The sequence below is a fragment of the Astatotilapia calliptera genome, chromosome 20, assembly GCF_964374335.1.
Source record: "Astatotilapia calliptera chromosome 20, fAstCal68.1, whole genome shotgun sequence".
In the NCBI taxonomy this organism is placed as follows: Eukaryota; Metazoa; Chordata; class Actinopteri; order Cichliformes; family Cichlidae; genus Astatotilapia; species Astatotilapia calliptera.
The window spans coordinates 29,440,343-29,458,559 of NC_137441.1; the positions used below are offsets into that span (position 1 = coordinate 29,440,343).

At 40.8% G+C, this 18,217-nt stretch overlaps 1 protein-coding gene across 3 annotated transcripts in view; it reads left to right on the forward strand.

Moving 5' to 3' along the window:
* mgll (monoglyceride lipase) overlaps nt 1-18,217 on the forward strand; it is a 45,752-nt gene that overhangs the window by 2,330 nt on the left and 25,205 nt on the right. For all 3 annotated transcript variants that reach the window (XM_026153339.2, XM_080294897.1, XM_026153338.2), the window contains one exon: nt 11,444-11,550. In XM_026153339.2, coding sequence (XP_026009124.1) covers nt 11,444-11,550 — 107 coding nt within the window. The remainder of the gene's footprint in view (nt 1-11,443; nt 11,551-18,217) is intronic.

Consider the following 18,217-nt stretch of genomic DNA (forward strand, 5'->3'; position numbering starts at 1 on the left):
TGTCATTTAAAATGAAAATAAAAATATCTAAAACGTGCAGTAATTGTGTTCACATGATTGCTCTCCTGTGAGTCACATGATGACTTTTTGACGCTTAATTTTCAGACATGCGCGCAGTCCACTATTCAGCTACAGTTACAGAGTTTGTTCCGTTCAGTGTAAAACCGGCACCAGTGCAAACAGTTTGAGTTCATTTACTTGTATAAATGAGAAGTTCACTCAAGTTTCACTTTCAAACCGCCTCCCAGAAGGAACTCTGCGACTGGTTAAACAAGTTCAAGAGCTCTCCAATCACAACTCGCCATCTTCTACGCTAGTACAAGAAACCAGAATATGTACTTGCAGATGTGATATGAGGCCTAACATCGTCTGAAAAGCACCCAAGATTAAAAACAGGCTGTGTGCAGTATTGTCTGACCCATGCTCAGAGACATTTTAATTGTGTTAATCTCCTCATAAAGGGGTGACCAGATGCACCAGTGACAAACACTGGGCCATGGTGACCTTCATTAACACACACAAAAAAGCAGATCCAAGATCAGTTGATTTGAATTTATATATAAGCCTGCAAAGCTGATCTTTTTTAAACAAAGCTAAAATATCACACGGTTATCTCTCCTCATAGAAGCTTCATTTGACAACATCAAAAGTGTTTTTGTAAGAAGAAGCCCTTGACACAAATGTAAAACCATACAGAGACTGCATACATCATCTCTGTTTAAGAAACCTCATATGGAGCCAAGCATGTCTTCCATCTGAGCTGCAGCTGCTCGTAGAGACACATGAGAGAACCGATGAATGAGCTGAGAGTGTCGCTCCAGACAGCTCCTTTTCAAAACCTGTCCCAGCAGGAGGAATTACTGGTTTTACAGCATCGGCATTTGTCCACCCCGTAATCGCAGACGTTTGAGTTTTTAAGGTTGTTTCCTTTCGCCTTCCCAGCAACAGTGAACGGCATCATAGTTCATGTGCGAAAGGCCTCAAATCCTGACTCATCCGGCATTCTGGTGTGTGAAAGAGTGTAAATGGCACTCCTGCCTCTTAGCCAAAGAGACATCAGACAACAGAGCTGGTTGATTAATGGGTCGAGTTTGTTAAAAAAACACACTGACTGGTTCGATAGTGAAACTTTCCGCAGTCTGCTGTTGCAGGCCCTTTCGCTATCACTCACACACTTCGAACATTTTGAAGTCTGCAGCCTCTGCACATGTGGCTGTGGCATGAAACAGAACGCAGAGGTCACATTCGTTTACAAATCACACTGTCACATGCTGGACGAGAGCACAAAAAGACAGATGTGGAAGTACCACCAAACATCTGGAATCAAGTTATTACTGCTCACCCACACGTCTCAGGGGAGCAACGACTCATTAACTCATACTGTGTCTACACCCTTGCTGTAAAATTGTGTATTTGCTCCATAATCTTCGTCTTATAGTTTACCACAGCATGTGTGAATGTATGCATGTTTACTCTGCACGCATACATATTTTGTGTGTTTATAGCTGTGTATGTGAGTAGCAAAGCCTAGATAGCTCTATATCCTAGCTTTTACTAAAACATAAATGTGCAAGTGGGACAAAAATTACTGCTTGTACGGCTAAAGCTAAAGCCTCACTGTAGTCACATGAAAACACCAAAATCACCCAACAATATTGTAAGGCTTGTAAATGTGGTATCTGGTCTTGGCTCATACTGCTGCACATGCTAGGTGAGTTTATTTGAGTTTAGTGTCTCGCAAGATCACATTTAACAAGTAGAGCTATAAAACAGCCAACTCTCTGACTGGTGGACAAGCCACCAGAGCCACCTTGTCAATAGAGCTTTTGGAAATACGCAGTATGATTGTTGTTTGTGGTCCCCAATGTCCCCAGTGTCAAAAATACATAAATAACAAAATTAATTCCAGTGGTTCATCATCTCAGCTGATGATTTCTCCTCCTAATCATATGTAAGAGAAGTTAAAAGCTGAATCATTGCAGAATTAAAATAGCTGCAGAGTCCTCTGTGTTGTAACACTTTTAGAGCAGAGCTTTGCCTGGCTTATATAAGAGCTTTCTCACTGGAGGGCCAGCCAATGAGCACGCTAAAACTGCATGCAGGGATGGTAACAGGGAGACATGCAAGAGTCAGTTTAATGATGTAATGTGTATTGCCCAACTCTTACTTAAAGACTGATACAATAATGCGTAGTTATATAGCTGAATTCAGTTATTTTTCTTGGTGTTTTGTGGGCAACGTTTTACAGCCTCCTAATCAGCAGTTTATTAGCAATGTAAAGTGAATAAAACCCCAGAAGCTGCATTAAAATGTTTACAGGATGCTTAAACTCTTCAGTGAAACCCAGACTTATAAAATTCTTTATTTGAGACAGCAGCTCCCGTACGTTAGACGAGGTAGGTTTATTAGTTTTAAATGATCACAGGTGGTCGTCTAACTGTTCTCTGTATTACTTTAGGGTCTTTACCTTGAAACTATAAAGCAGCTTGCAGGGATTATTTTTGTGATTTGGTGAACTGAATAGACCACCAAGATATCCATATGTTCTTCAGGATATCCAAACGTTATCCCTGTTAGTTCAGAGTTAAAAGCAGCGTCTCCCAAAACTTAGTGTGATCTAAATCTCACGTTGTAAAATCAAAGTTGGACAGTGAAGGTACAACTGCCGAGGACAAAGCGGCACTCAGTCTTTTGTCTGTCGTACGGCCTACGCTTAAGAAATTCTCTCCTGTTTTTACATGTTTCACAATGACTTTTCTGTAGTCTGGATGATGGATCCACAGGCTCACAGCTACCCACTCACTGCAGTAATCAGATTAGTAATTTAACACAAAGTGACACAGTGTGTCCAATTTGTGAAGTCTAAGTCTTTGTAAGTGCAGCTTAGCCAGAAACTTTTTAACAATATTATGTGTTCATGTGTTATTAGAAAGGGCTTACAGTTGTAATCTAAGTAGAACTATATCTGAACTGGTATATACAGTACCTAGGGGAAGCTGAATATGTTATAGGTTAATAGATTGTTCCTGAAAGCAGCAGCAGGAGTATTTATCTTTTTCACTTTTGTGATAAGAATAGTTTCACGTCGGCCTCAGTAGCACCTCGTGTAGAGATAAACTCTGAGGATCAAAGGAATCTCCAGACAGGGTGTTTTCCTTTTGACAGTTTATTAAAAACAGCGAAGGGTTTGTGTGGTTATGAATAGAGTGTAGCAATGATAATGACATTATGTGATCATCTAGGACTACAGCTTATTATTTTATTTATCATTGTTTTTGCCAGTGAATCAGACAATGATAAAAATGAGAATTTCATGAAGGCAAAGTGACCTCACAGCTACTTTCACCACGGCTGTTAACATCACCAAAGTTATGAAGAGAGGTGTTGTAACCATGGTGGCAGGCCAGCAATTAATGACTCATATCTGTGTGGGCCATGTAGTTTATTGCATGTCATGTTTGATTAGTGACAAAGCAGAAACTGAGCACACGGTTGGAAAGCAAATGTATGCACTGGAAACTTCAGCTCCTCAAAGCATGTCCATGCAGGTGTTTACCAGGCAGCCAGCACCACGCACCTTTGTAGAGCTTGTACAGAATCAAGCTTCCACAAATCATTGATTATTGCTGTTTAATTAACAAGATAATCCTGCTTGGAGCAATAGCCACACGCTCTGACTGATGGACATATACGAAATTTAGGTAACTTCTAGGGTGGCTTTGCTGTTGTTCAACATTTTCCAGAGTGAAACTAGTTTCATAAACACTAACACTGACTACTGTTATAAACCATATCAGTGCTCCTCTGTTTTTATATCTTATTTCACGTTTAACTTGTACTAAATAAGACATTTTCATTCTTAAGTTAAATAAGGCTCTGTTGTTGCCATTTCATTTAATGATGCATGAAGAATGCAGATGTACAGAATAGATTTTTATGTTCACAAGCTGTTAACTGGCTTTATCTTTTATTATACAACGTAAAGCCATATTATATAGTTCTTTATTTTTTTCAGTATTTGTTATTTGCATTAGGATTAGAGGAAAGGCCAAAGGTCAAAGGCTTCTGAAAGTTCTTTCCCTAGAAGCAGGAAGTAGGTGAAAAGTCGACGGGTGGACTACTTGGATATAAACAATGATTGACAGATCTTCCACTACTCGGATGGACACTAGTATACCACACACACATACATTGTACACCTGTATTTTTACAGAATACAGCACACGTACACCAATCAGGCATCACATTATGACCTTTCTATCAGAACCAGCAATTTGAGCTACAGTTTTTCTGTCACGGTCTGGCTGGCAGACTGTGGGGATATGGGGGAATGAGGACCCAAAACGCATGGTTCTGCGATGCAAACAGTGCACTTTATTTACAGTGAAGGCTGTAAACACAATAACTCCCCGTTGCTCCCTTGAATCCCGTGTGTGTGCGCTCGTGCTCCCCGCTGTTGTGTTCTCGCACACCCTGTGCATGCTGCTGTTCTGGTCCACTCTTCCACCTGGGGGGGAAACCACTGAAACAGCCATCAACACCAACCCTGGCGGGAGCTCCAACACTCTCCTAAGTAGCTCCCCCGACGAGCCCTGATCACCAACAGGTGTGTGGCAGGAACTTCAGGTGTGGCCAGTCCTCCTGCAGGGCCACACCCGTCAGGCCTGCATGTGGCTGTTCTCCATCCTCCAGCCACACATGTACACACCCACACCCTGCCTATACATATAATGAGTGGAACACAGACTAACACAGCATTGTGCAGAAAGACACACACATCACCAAATAATAACGATAATAATAATCATCATAATAATAATAACAACAACAATAACAACAACAACAACAGTCAAAACTGCTCACGGACCCCCAGTCCTCCAGAGCCGGGTCTGTGAAATTTTCAGTAATTTGAGCTACAGTGGCTCGTGCTTTGGATCGGTCCACATGGGCTAGCCTTTGCTCCCCACATGCATCAGTCAGCCTTGGCTGCCTATCACCCTGTTGATGGTTCACCACTGTTCCTTCCTTGGACCACTTTTGATAGATACTGACCACTGCAGACTGACACTGACACCCCACAAGAGCTGTAGTTGTGGAGATGCTCTGACCCGGTCGTCTAGCCATCACAGTTTGTCTCTTGCCAAACTCTCTTAAATCCTTACTCTCGCCCATTTTTTGTTTATAACACATCGACTTTGAGGACAAAATGTTCACCTGTCCCCTAATATAGCCCATGCGCTAACAGGTGCCATGATAAAAAGATAGTAAGGACTATTCACTTCACCTGTCAGTGGTTATAATGTTATACCTGATCGGTGTATGCACAGGTTGTGTAAACAGGCCATGGTCTTATCAGCCTTTTTTGCTGATAAACTCTAAACAAGCTTCTTTGTGTGTTCATGTTTCTGGGGTCAGCCTCTTTAATTTCCTCGCTGCTCATTTCCACTGTATCCATGATACAGTATGAAGACAAAAGATGCACTGCATCGTATTTCTTTTCGTGTTGGAGCTTGGAGGGAAATTAGGCTGAGTAATTGAGTATAAAATATGAGCACCATGTGAAATTTCCCAAATGGGTGATTCCAGGTGCCAGCTGGGATAATTTACTGTAAATTAATATAGAAAAGAGAGAAAAAAAGAACTGACTCCAAGTGATCTACTAAACAGTAAGTAATCATTTTTGCATAATTATCACCTCCAGCAGCCTTTACATTAAAATGAGTTGAGCCATGGATTTTCCAATTGAAAGCATAAATAGCCACTTCAGGTGGTTATGGTAGGTAATTTGGTAACACTTATGATAACAGTGATGCATTGTAACAGCAAGTAGTGATAAAAAACATATTAAAATGCAGTAAGATAGTAAATGAAGTGCTATAGCATTACATCACCATTGGTTTAAATTATAAACAAGAACAAATATGCAACAGGTGTAAGTGCATACCTGTGCAATATGACTGAAATGTCAAATTATTCAAAATCGTAATAGCTTCATATTTCAGACATATGCATTAGTTCCAATGATTTCCAGTGTTCTTGGTCTATCTGCATGTCTGTATTTGGGCTCCTTGGGGAAAATAATTTCTACTAAATAAAAAATATGAACAAGACACTTCAAAAAAATGGAGAAGGATACAGACAGAACAGTGACAAAATAAGAATGAATCACAATCGAGCTGCCGCAGTAATCAGGAGGTACAAAATGAGTACAGTGCAGTTTATCACAGTAGCTGTGTGGCTCTGCTTTTAAAACGATGTCAGAGATGGTGCACCTCATGAGCAGTCAAGCCCCATAAAACTCTGGGGAAGTGCTTCAGTCTTGGCACAAGAGAATTTTGTGACAGCTCAAAGTATGCGTGTAAATGTGAAGATGTAAAAGTCTTAATATCGGAAGTACAGTTTTTTGGTCAATTCAGATTCAGTACATTTCTTCAGCTCAGACGGTGTCCAGCATGTTTGGTGTGAAGCTCCAGTAAATGCTTAAGAGGTGGGAGTGTGATAATGTAATGGCTATTTACATTTATAGGCAGCACCACAGGAGCCTGTGGGTATACCAAAATAGGGACTGACTGACTCTCTCAGTCTCCAGAAACCTGACAGGAGAGGAATATTCCAGCTTGTTAACAATTCAAAGCATGTGGCTAAAATCAAATTATGGCTGGGCCACAACCATTTGGGGTTATTTTAAAGAGAAAAGTTGTGCAATAGGAAAAAACGCTTTTGTGTGCGTTACTCGTGTCCTCCATGCTGAGGGGGATTGAATCCATCATTAACACTCTCTGTGCCAATGACAAAATATTACAGCAATCAGTGTTTTTACATTGTGGATTAGTGTTAAAAGTTGAACTTTCTGCTTTTTATTTTGATATAGAGTGCTTATCAAATTTATTAGACCACCAAAGTTTATGCTACAGCTGTCCTGAATTAGTATTGGTGATTACCAAAATAATTTCTTTATGTTTCAGTAATGGTTAATCCACCTGTATGCACAGGCTCTAAACTGTAACCCTGCTCACTCAGTTTAAAAGTAACATGATTAGTGGAAGGTGAAACAATTGTGGTTCATTTATTCCTGTTTACTGTATGAAACAGAGGAACAGGTTAACATGTTAATGTGAAGCCATTATTACACACGCTGCCCATAACTCATGTATGGTAACGTCGTTCCTCTCAGGATGTTTTTGCACTGGACGCTGACTGTGCAGACCAGTTCACTTCATTTATCTTTTGATATGAAGCCCTGCTTTACATGTGCATCTCATGCCTGAGCTGATGTCCTTCTGCTTGAAAGTAGACAGCTGGCAAATGTACTGTGACATTTCATTTTTAAACCTTTCACAAACAACGGGCTGTTTGACATTAAATGAATACCATTTGTTGGAATTTCAACAGCATGTGCGCTCTTTAGTTGAACTGATCGTTTTTTTATTTGAAATGTTTCACGGTGCAGAAGAGTATTATTTATCTAAAGACCGTAAATATTTAGCTGTTTTTTCTGGTTTGAGTTTTCATTTCACTGGTGTAAACTTTCCCGGTAAACATCTTGACATTAAATAACTGTCGGCTGACCGTCTCTCCTCAATATTTAATCTTGGTGGAAAAACGGCAGCGTTGGCCTCTGAGATATAAGTCTGCCTTCAACATCGTCTGGAGTAAGAGAGTCAGAAAGAATCCACAGAAACATAAAGATCAGTGGAAGAAAGCCAAATTAAAAATATTTGAGCCCATGAGCATGACAGGGGCCCAGTCCTTAGTACGTGCACTTTGCAGTGTTTTGCCATCATACTGCCACCAGTTTTTACCCTCAAGATAACATTGCTGTCTCAACCATGTTTACTGGGTTTCTGATGAGACTGCCTGCAGTCTGTCTGCCTCCATTTCTTTCCATCACACAGCAGTCGCTCTCTTGTCTGTTTGCGTGTGTGTTTTTTACTGTCAAGCACACCCTTGCACACCTTCTATAATAACACCACCATTTCTAGCGTAGCTTTCCATAGCAGTTTGTCACAGTTTCTCTCTCTCCAAACCTCCTTGTCATTTTCCGCCTGTCACATCGTTCTTCTCTGTCATATCCACTTTGTTTTGCTGGGATTGCATCAAATCTTCCTGTCACCTTGGAAGTTACTGACTCATACGAAAGTCTGAAGGTCTGAAATGTTTTGAATCGAGCAGACTTGCTACAATGCAGTCTTTGTGTGTCTTCTACCACTGCATTTCATGTTGCAGAGTTAAAGAACTTGTATAGCAGTGCAAGGTGCTTTGGTTCCTAGATTTCTTCCAGTCACCTGTTGCATTAAAAATAATCTCATGCTGTGCAAAAGGCATGCTCTCTATAAAGACCACTGTTAAAAACAAAAATGTAGAACTTGACAGGACACCAACTGCAAACCCCATATAGTACTTGTATTGTGCATTATTTTTAATCCAATGACATTTCATCGCTGTGAGGCTTTCTCAGATTAAGCTCTGTGACATGCTTAAATGCCTAGAGCCAGACAGCATAAATAATCCTGTGGCAAGAGTTCCTGTGGAAAAATGTACAAGGACTTATTTGTGTCCTCTGTTTTACTGTTTGCGAGCATCAAAATGCCAGAAATTATTTAACTTTGCATTTGAACTGGAGAATTTGAGCTCTGCTGGTAGGTTCTATAATCTTGCTTGTAGTCCATCAGCATTGTGTTAAGGGGATTAGCTCCTTGGTTTTGTTTAGGCCTGTGGTTGTTTAGAGTAGCTCTGAGTAGAGCCAGTGGGAGGCATGAGTGTTTTAATAAGGCTGGTTATAAGCCATGCTGTTCCAGCAGCTAAAACTGTGTGAGAGACAAGTGGGTCTCTGGTTCCCATGAGAGAAAAGACAGAATAAAAAGAAATAATGAGAAGGGGTGAGAAAAGTCTCCTTTTTTTTGTATGATTTAAGTATTTCAGCTTCATGTATGAAATAATGTGAGCTCTAATTCATTATGCAAAAGATTCATCATGCAAGTGTAATGAGCCACACCAGGATACAGCTTAGAGTTCATTTGCAGCTGCTCCAGCTTTCAAGACATCAAGAGAAAAACTTCCAATTCTAAACATCATTAATTCAACATACAGATTCAACATACAGAACTGCAACAGACTTCTTTCCTGTGGACAGACGAGACCAAAGTAGAGATGTTTAGCCATAGTGCACAGCACCATTTTTGGCAAAAAATTAAACATAGCATTTGTGTGCAAAAAACTCATGGTGGTGGAGGGTGGATGATTTGGACCTGTTGTGCAGCTACAGCATGTGGGCACCTTGCAGTCACTGAATTGACTATGAGCTCCTCCCTACCAACGTATTCTAGAGTTAATGTGAGCCGATCTGTCCGAAAGCTAAAGCTCGACCCAATCTGGGCCGTACAACAGGACTGCACAGAGTCCTGTGAAAACTCCAATTCAAAGTTGTATATCGCATGTGTGTCTTCTCAGACATACAATATGCACCTATGGCTTGAATGGTTTGTGTAGTTGTATGAGTGTAAAGTGTAAATTCCAGATATCGTCTAATCCAGTTATCCAAAAGTGCACGTGACTAACATTTGATATTTTGAAACTCCTATTGTTCTTCTTCTGTAGCGAGAACTCGTCCACTCAGTTAAAGGTAAAGTTTGTATTTCACAAAGAGTCAAATGTCAAAATACCACAGTCTTCTGAACTATTTGCAAGTAATTGATTCAAGCGAACTCATCCTGCCTCTTCCTAGGAGACATTTAGCAAAGTGAAATTGCTTGCTTTGCAAGGCTGACCCAACACATCACTGCGGCCTGAATATTTCTGAAAATGATTCTTCTGGAGATTCCTGCTGTTGAATGAATAGAAACATATGTTAAGATTCAGTTAAATCCTTACATCTCTTACTGTTAGCTGCCATCAGACAGTAGCTACACAGATGAAGCGCCATTAAGCTACAGTAAAACCTACTGAAGGATGAGAAAGACGGAGGACACTGGAAGAAAGAGGAAGAAAATGATAAGATCCCACAGACATAGGAGGCATTTGAAAAGCAAAGACAGCAAATTAGCAAAGAGGGCGTGTATCCTATTGTTCACCATGCAGTTGTCTTTACGGTTAGCTTAGACTAACCCCAATAATCCCCTGCTGCCCCTTGGCATGTGTGTTACACAATATTATTCTCATACAAAGATGGTCATTCACACACATGCTTTTTTTTGCGAGCCGAGGAACATGTAGCCCGAAGCGACGGCTCTCTCCCCAAAAAAAAAACAAGGAAAAGAGCTGTTAGTGAAATTTGCTAATGAAGCCTGATGAACATCTTCTATTATACTCCTCTGCATCCACCCCTCAGCTTGCCTCAAACTTTCAGTTCCTTTCCTCCTGTTTCACTTGGTTCCTTTTTTCCCTCCCTCTGAATACATTTGGGCTAATTGTCTGCTGCTGATTGAAGCTTTCACAGCCTTCTCAGTGCTGCTGCTGCTGCTGCTTAGAGTGGAAAAAAACGCTTGAGCATTTCGGTGCCGCTCCGCTGCTTAATATGCACCGATAGCAGAGGCAAAACCTTTTAAAAGAAACTTGTCTGACAGGAGAAGACTAGACTGTTAATTAGCAAAAGATATCCCTTTCTGAGTACACAGGAACTAATAGCCTCATGTCACAAAATACCTTTAATGTTTGAAATATAAAATTGTCTATTTGGGTGTAGAAGAAGAAATGATGCTTTGTTATATTTAGGGAGGCGTTAAGCAAGTCTCTACATGCTTGAAGAACAGTATGTTGGTGTAAGATTCTGAAAATGTGTTACACATCACTGACAGTGTGCAGGGATGCAGTAGAAATACTTGTCAACTGTGTAACTTCTAGAGCTAATGAATCTTTTGTCTCTATGCTATCCTTGTGATGGACATGTGCAGTGTGTACCTTATCTCTTGCTCATTGTCAGTTAGAACAGGCTCCAACTTGTGTCCTGCTCCAAACGGATAAGCAGCAAGAAAAGAAACAGATGAAAATGGATGAGCAGTGATGGTTCACTCTTTGTTTTACTGGACTCCTCTGATTCTGTTTTGAGTTGAAGAGGAAGGGATTGGTTGAGGCAGGCATGCAGGCAGATGGACGATAGCTGTTATCTCTGAAAACACAGCCTGCCCATTCTTTATCTGCCATTTTTTCCCAATGTCTGGCTTCACAATCCCCCCTTGACACACGTACGCAAATACATTGATGCACATCCAGTCAAGTAAGTGGTGGGCAGATGCGTGAATTAAATCCTACTGTTAATAGGTTTCTTTTAGATTACATTTAGATGATGCTTTTCCATCCACGAACAATTCTACTTTAACCCCATTTTAAGTGGTCAGTGTAGGAGTTTATCAGGAAATCTAGGAAGTACGGTTCTGCACAAAAAACGGGATAAAGGTCTGTGTTTGTGAAGAGCTAAACTATTTTTTTGTGTGTTTTTTCCTCTCAGGGCTCTGGTATTTATTGCCCATGGAGCTGGGGAACATTGTGGCCCATATGATGAGATGGCACAGAGACTGAAAGAACTCTCCTTGCTGGTATTTGCACACGACCACGGTGAGTGACAAACACGTAAATCACAGTGCTGTTTTGCATCCATGCATTTACACATATGGCTGCCTTCATTTTTTATCGGTAGTTTGCACGCAAAGCAACTGGCACAGAAAATCCATCACTAAGGAGAACTAAGGCTATCAGGGAGAATTAATTAGTTTTCATTTTCCCCTGTTGTTCCACGGCACTGCCTCTCTGCTTTGTTGTTTTAATGCCATGTCGAGGAAAACTTCACATTCAAGGCTGGCTGTAATAATGAAACTTGTGACTTGTGGTTTAGAAACATCCAACTGACCTCTTGGCAAAAGAAAAGAGCCCACACAAGAATCAGACAAGACACAGCATGCTTTAGGCTTTGGGTTTCGGTTTAATGAAACAACATCTCTGTTAAAGATCACCCTTAATAGCACTCTCGAAATCTTTTCATTAAGGAAACTATGAAACTCTTGCGATAGATAGAACTGCACAGGCTTCAAATTCCCATGTTGACATCCACAGAAGGGCCGCTGTTAATGGAGTGAAAAGATGTATTTGGTACTTTAACGCATTCTATTCAATCAAAAATCATGAAGACTTTCCATAATTGTTCATCAGCTGAAAAGGCTGATTGAGTGGATTCATCAAAGTTTAAAAACTGGCTCATCATGGTACTAAACTGTGAACTTTTTGAGTAATATGTGGACTGTGAAATGACACACAGAAACTGGCTATGGTGGTGTTTTAAATTAACCACCAATATTTTGAAATTTACCTGTTAAACATTATGCGCCTAAATGTTGTGCCTTTGAGAAAGACGCCTGTAATTGTGTAGATACACTGTGGGTTTGGGTTTACTGAGGTCAGTAAATCTTTGCTATAGACTGAGACATCGCCACATATACTTAGGAGCAGAAGTCATAAAAAGAACTTCAGGAATCACTCACGTAGTGACTTGGTCGGGGGAAGTGAAAGCTTTTGGGATTTCCCTGATCAACACCTTTGAACATTTACGGCACATTTCCACCCTTGTTTGAAACGATCAGTTGACAGACTACAGTGACCACCTTGGTTGTCCATCCATCCATTCGCTTCCGCTTATCCTTTTCAGGGTCGCGGGGGGCGCTGGAGCCTATCCCAGCTGTCATAGGGCGAGAGGCGGGGTACACCCTGGACAGGTCGCCAGTCTGTCGCAGGGCCAACACACAGGGACAGACAACCATTCGCACTCACATTCACTTGCACATTCACACCTAGTGGCAATTTGGATTAATCAATTAACCTATCCCCACAAGCTGCATGTCTTTGGACGGTGGGAGGAAGCCAGAGTACCCGGAGGGAACCCACGCAAACACGGGGAGAACATGCAAACTCCACACAGAAAGACCCCAGCCTGGTGTTGGAATTGAACTCAGGACCTTCTTGCTGTGCGGCAACAGTGCTAACCACCGTGCCACCGTGCTGCCCCACCTTGGTTGTATTTCCTCAAAAACAAAAGAAAAAAAAAAGGAATGAACCCAGGTACACTTTGGGCTCCCAGTGTAGATACTTATATTTGAAGTCATAGTTGCAGAGGTGGAAAGAGTACTAAAATATTTTACTCAAGTAAAAGTACTATTACTTTGCTGAAATTTTTCTCAAATACAAGTAAAATTACCTGTCTAAAAATTTACTCAAGTAAAAGTAAAAAGTAGCTCATTTAAAATGTACTCAGAGTAAAAGTTACATAGTTACTTTTTTGTCAGCAGGAGGACAGGCTCTTCTGAGTAGTGCAAAAAAGACAATGGGATAAATCTCAAAGTAGTTGTTATTTAATTAAAAGAAAATCTTTACAAATTAAAGTGCAGTGGCAGTTAAACTGCAAGTCTATACATCAAAATGGATAATGGTCACCAAACCAACCAACTGTCAAAACCATATAATTCTTTTACATGAGAATGTGTTCTAAACTGTCAAATAAGAGAACAAGTACTGAATTGAGCTGTATGGCAGCTGCTATAAAAATGTGTTTTAATTTTTTAAACTTGGCCTTGCTCTGTTCATTTTGAGGAGCAATTCAGTTCAATTCAATTCAATAAAACTTTATTGATCCTGAAGGTTGACCCCGAAGGAAATTGGATTAAGGCTGCCGACCTTTGCCAGCACCATCTTACCCTTCTGACCATACGTACATTACACAAACATCACATGGGGAAGGCAGGTCAGAGAGGTATAACAATGGAAAATGCACAACATGAGGAAAGAGAAGGAGAAAAAAATAACCCAATAACAGCTTATGTCTTAACTTAATGTGATTAACTTGAGCACAGCCTTTTTGCTAAAATAAATGTAGTTTAATTTAACTTACCTCTACATGCTTGTGCAGGTTTGATGTGGAATTTTTAAAAGCTGCTAACTCGGTCTCTCTGGGCAAACACAGCGTACACTGCATAATATTTGTTTGTATATGTGTCTTTCTGGCTGCTGTTACAACCAAATTTCCCCTTGTGGGACAATTAAAGGATTATTCTATTCTATTCTATAATAAAGCTGTTGCCTTTCTTGCACTTGAAGCCGAAATGGTCCCTCACATCGGTTTCTTCGAGTTCAGGGTCAGCAGAATTCGACGGGGTTTCTTTTTTTGCTGGATCCGTACCACCGATGTCAGACTCCATCTTTATCGTGACCCAACGCCAATTTGTTCTACTACCCATCATTCCCTGCAGTATTTCCGAAGCGCAATGTTGGGGGGGGGGGGGGTTTGTTTGTTCTTTTAATTTACTCAGTAATGGGTGTGATTGAAAATGTAGCGAAGTACAATACTTTTTAAAAAATATACTTAAGTAAAAGTAAAATTACCGACTTGAAAAATGACTTTAAAAAGTACAAATAAACAAAAAAAAAACTACTCAATTACAGTAACGCATGTAAATGTAATTCGTTACTTTCCACCTTTGCAAAGTTGTTTTATGCAAAGCCATCAGAAATCCATGCCAGCAACCAATAACCAAGCTCAGAGGAATGCAATTCAGATGGATTTGACAATCTGGGAGCAGTTCTCAAATGGAACTGACTTCACCTTAAAAGCACTTGATATAGTTTATAAAGCATAATCTAGTCACTACATGTTCAATGTGTTCACTTAAAAAAGAAAATGTAAAATTCTTTCAAATGAAAGCTTTGGGTAGAAAGAGAAGGACACAGAGTGTTAGCTTTTTAGTCGATAGTAATTAGGTAATGGCTTGTTAGTCAGTAGTAATTAGATAAAGGGAAATGTCTGTCCCGATGCCTCCATCAACAAGGAACGATGTGCTCGTGGGCTAAATACAGCAGGGACGTTTAAATCCATGTGACTGTGCAGCAGTTGCCGTTGAACATCAGTCTGTGCACTCAATAAAACTCCATAATAACAAAAAGAGTGAGAATGAGATGACAAAAAAGTCTCAGTGGCAGAAATGTGAAAATATTTACAGAGGTGAAGATCCTAATAAAGAGCTGACAGATAATAAACTGCAGTGAATGATAAGGACGGCTGAGGCTGCTCGCAGAGGAGCAGTTTGTTCAATGCCTTGCAGTAAAATGTCACACTGTTAAATGGAAAATACTGAACTGGAACAAGTCCCTGTAGACTCCAGTTTTTCATCTATTTCTTCCACATTTACACACACACACAGCGCCTTGGGCAGCTCTTGATAGAGTTCGCAGATGAGATGTTTCACTCTTTCTCCTTTTTTCTGTCTCTTGTGTTTTCTTTCTAATTGTGGGCCGGTAAGGTTTTCATTCATTCACACCCTGCATTGACTGGTGTGTTTTTTTCTTTTTTCTATCTAGAACAGGCTGCATCTATTTTTTTTTACCAGTTAACAATATTCACAGATCAAGCTGCAGATGGCTGTTGTTTCTTTGAAAGTTACTGATTTACAGAATGCAAAAGCAAAATGCAAACTTCAAAAACCAGCTAGCTAGCAAATATTAATAATAACCTTTGTAGTTCTTATTATCTTTATATGCTTTATTACTAGTGAGTGTCGATTTTAACCACCTTCCTGATCTGGATCTTAGATCTCTGAGAGCGTGAGATCTGTTGATCTGCCATGCTCTGGGGGCTGTAACGCTTACTGGAAATCGTTTATGTAAGGGGTATCTCTGAAGAAATGCTCTTCACGGCTTTTTGACTTTGCATCTCATAATGCAAATGCAGATACTATGATGGGCTAATAAAAAGGACCTCTCTCTCTCTCCTACATGAAAAGCTCAGTCGTAACCTGACTCATTCACTGCAAGTATCACAGGTTAGAACTTAAAGTCCACGATGCTGTAAACCATATTACTGAGGCAACAAGGCATTTTCAGATACTTATTGACTGGTTATGGCCACAGAGAGTCCAAAAGCCTGCTGTGTTTCTCAGTAAATGTGTGAGGGTTTGTCTCCTTCCCTGTCTGGAAATTTGCAGAGATGTGGGTAAAAAGAGCAGTGACACACCAGAGGTGGATCCCTCCACAGGAAAACAAAAAGTCATTGAAGCAAAGCAGTTTTCCATTTGTCTATACTTTGGTAAACAAGGGAAAGAAATTCCCAGATTCCCTGAGCTCGACAAAGGTTCTGAAGTTCTGAATCTATTTAGGTACCGTTCATAATTATTCTGTAAATGCCGTGCTGACATTCATTATTTTCACTCTCCTCTGATTCATAACTGTTTCTAAAATCTTTGTATGTAACATGCACATTTGTTCAAAGCAAAAAGGATGAGGAAATAGGACTTTTTTGGTGGTGGGGGTTGGTTGTTTTCTTTTTACCTGTTGCAGCTTTTGTAATGAAACGGTTTGTTGGATCTGAGTCCTGGAATGTTCTCATGGCCTTATCATAACCATCAGTTGTCTAAAAGGTTAGGTGTGTGCGGGGATATGTGTGTTTTCCAGGAATACCTGTTATTACCTGTACTAACAGAAGATATGGATTTAATGGGGTGAGAAGCCATTGAAAGAATAGAGCGGTGGTGGTTTACTGTGCATTGATCTCAAGTTTGCACCACTCCATCACTGAAGCTGTGATTGGACATTGATTTGCACACAGTGATGATTGCTTTTGATGCTATTGATGGACAGGAAAGCACTGAGGGTGAAGACGTGCTCTTGTACAACCCCTTTTCCAAAGAAGCTGGAATGATGAAAAACAAAAGGACAAAAAGACAAACTATCAGATGTTTAAAAAAAAGGAAATATTATTCTTTTTAGAAAAATTGGGTGACATGTTTGGACTTCTTGCAGGCCACTTTAGCACCTAGATTTTTCTTTTTTTTTTTACTATGAACCCATGCTGTGGTGATGTGGTTTGGCATTGTCTTACTAAATAAATAAACAAACCCTTTCCTGGAAAAGATGTTTTCTGTATTTCAGAGCTTGGATATATTGTATGTGTTTTGACATTCATGATAAGAGAGCAGCTGAGCTGTCAGGTGACCACCACCTGGTGGTGAGTTGGATCTTGTGGTGCAGAAGGATGCTGGGTAAGCCTGGCGTGCCAAAACGTTTAGTTTGAGGATGTGCTGCGAGCACATAGCAGAGGCCCCTACCCCAGAGATCTTCAACTCCCACCATCAGCAGAGATTCAACAGCATCCTGAGGGAGACTGTGGACATTGAGCCTGAATAGATCCACACCTCAGATGAGCTACAGCTGTGAGGGGGCATGTGCCTGCAGTGGTGGCCATTTCCGAATGAGATGCTGGACCCCAGCCATCAAGCTGAAAGAAAGAGTCCTGTCGACCTTGGTTGGTTGGAATTCGTAGAAGGTTGGAAGGTACCTGCAACTCAAGCCATGCGTGGCTTGTGCTAAGGAGGAGATTGAATATGATTTTCAGTCAGCCAAAGCGGAATCTGGTAAACTGTCCAACTACTCAGTAGGGTGGAGCTGCTGACCTGAAATGAAGACATTGTCGGGCAGTGGCGCTCTAGAATCCAACTTATATGCCTTTCGTACTGTCACGGTCCGCTATGACAGACCGTGCGGTGGTGTGTATGGTGGACCCAGGTGCGAACACAGGTGAGCAGACGGGAGTGAACTTTAAACAAAAGCGAGCCTTTTATTGTGGCTGATGACAAGGTATACAAATACAGCAGGGATAGCGTGGCTAAACAGAAACCTAAACTGGGAATAACTAAGGTAAAGCTATGACTAAGAATGCAATAGACCGGGCATGGAAACATAGAGGGTGGAAACACAGACGACGCGACACAGACTACATGAAACACAGAGACTAAATACACAAGAGGGATGATCAGGGGAAGTGGCCACACATGGGAACACAGCTGACACAGATAAACATAACAAGACATGGCAGGAGTAAACAACACTGACGGGAGACTGTCAAAGTAAAACAGGAAGTACACAGAGGTGCAAACAGGAGGAGAGAGAGAGCACGGGCATAGTGGGCTGGGGAAACATGGAAATGAAACACGAGGGGAGATGAGGGCTCACAGATACATAGAGGGGCACACAGGGGATAAGAGTCACAAGGGGAAGTCAAATAAGGAACAACATAACAGGACAACTCAGGAAACATGACCTAAATAAGGAACGAAATACAAAAATACAAGGAACTGAGAATACTGGGCCCACATGGCCCAGGACCATGACACGTAGAGGATCAGGGACTGGAGTAGATGAGAAGCTCTTGATGCTGTGGGACTGTCTTAGATGACACACCTCTGAAATA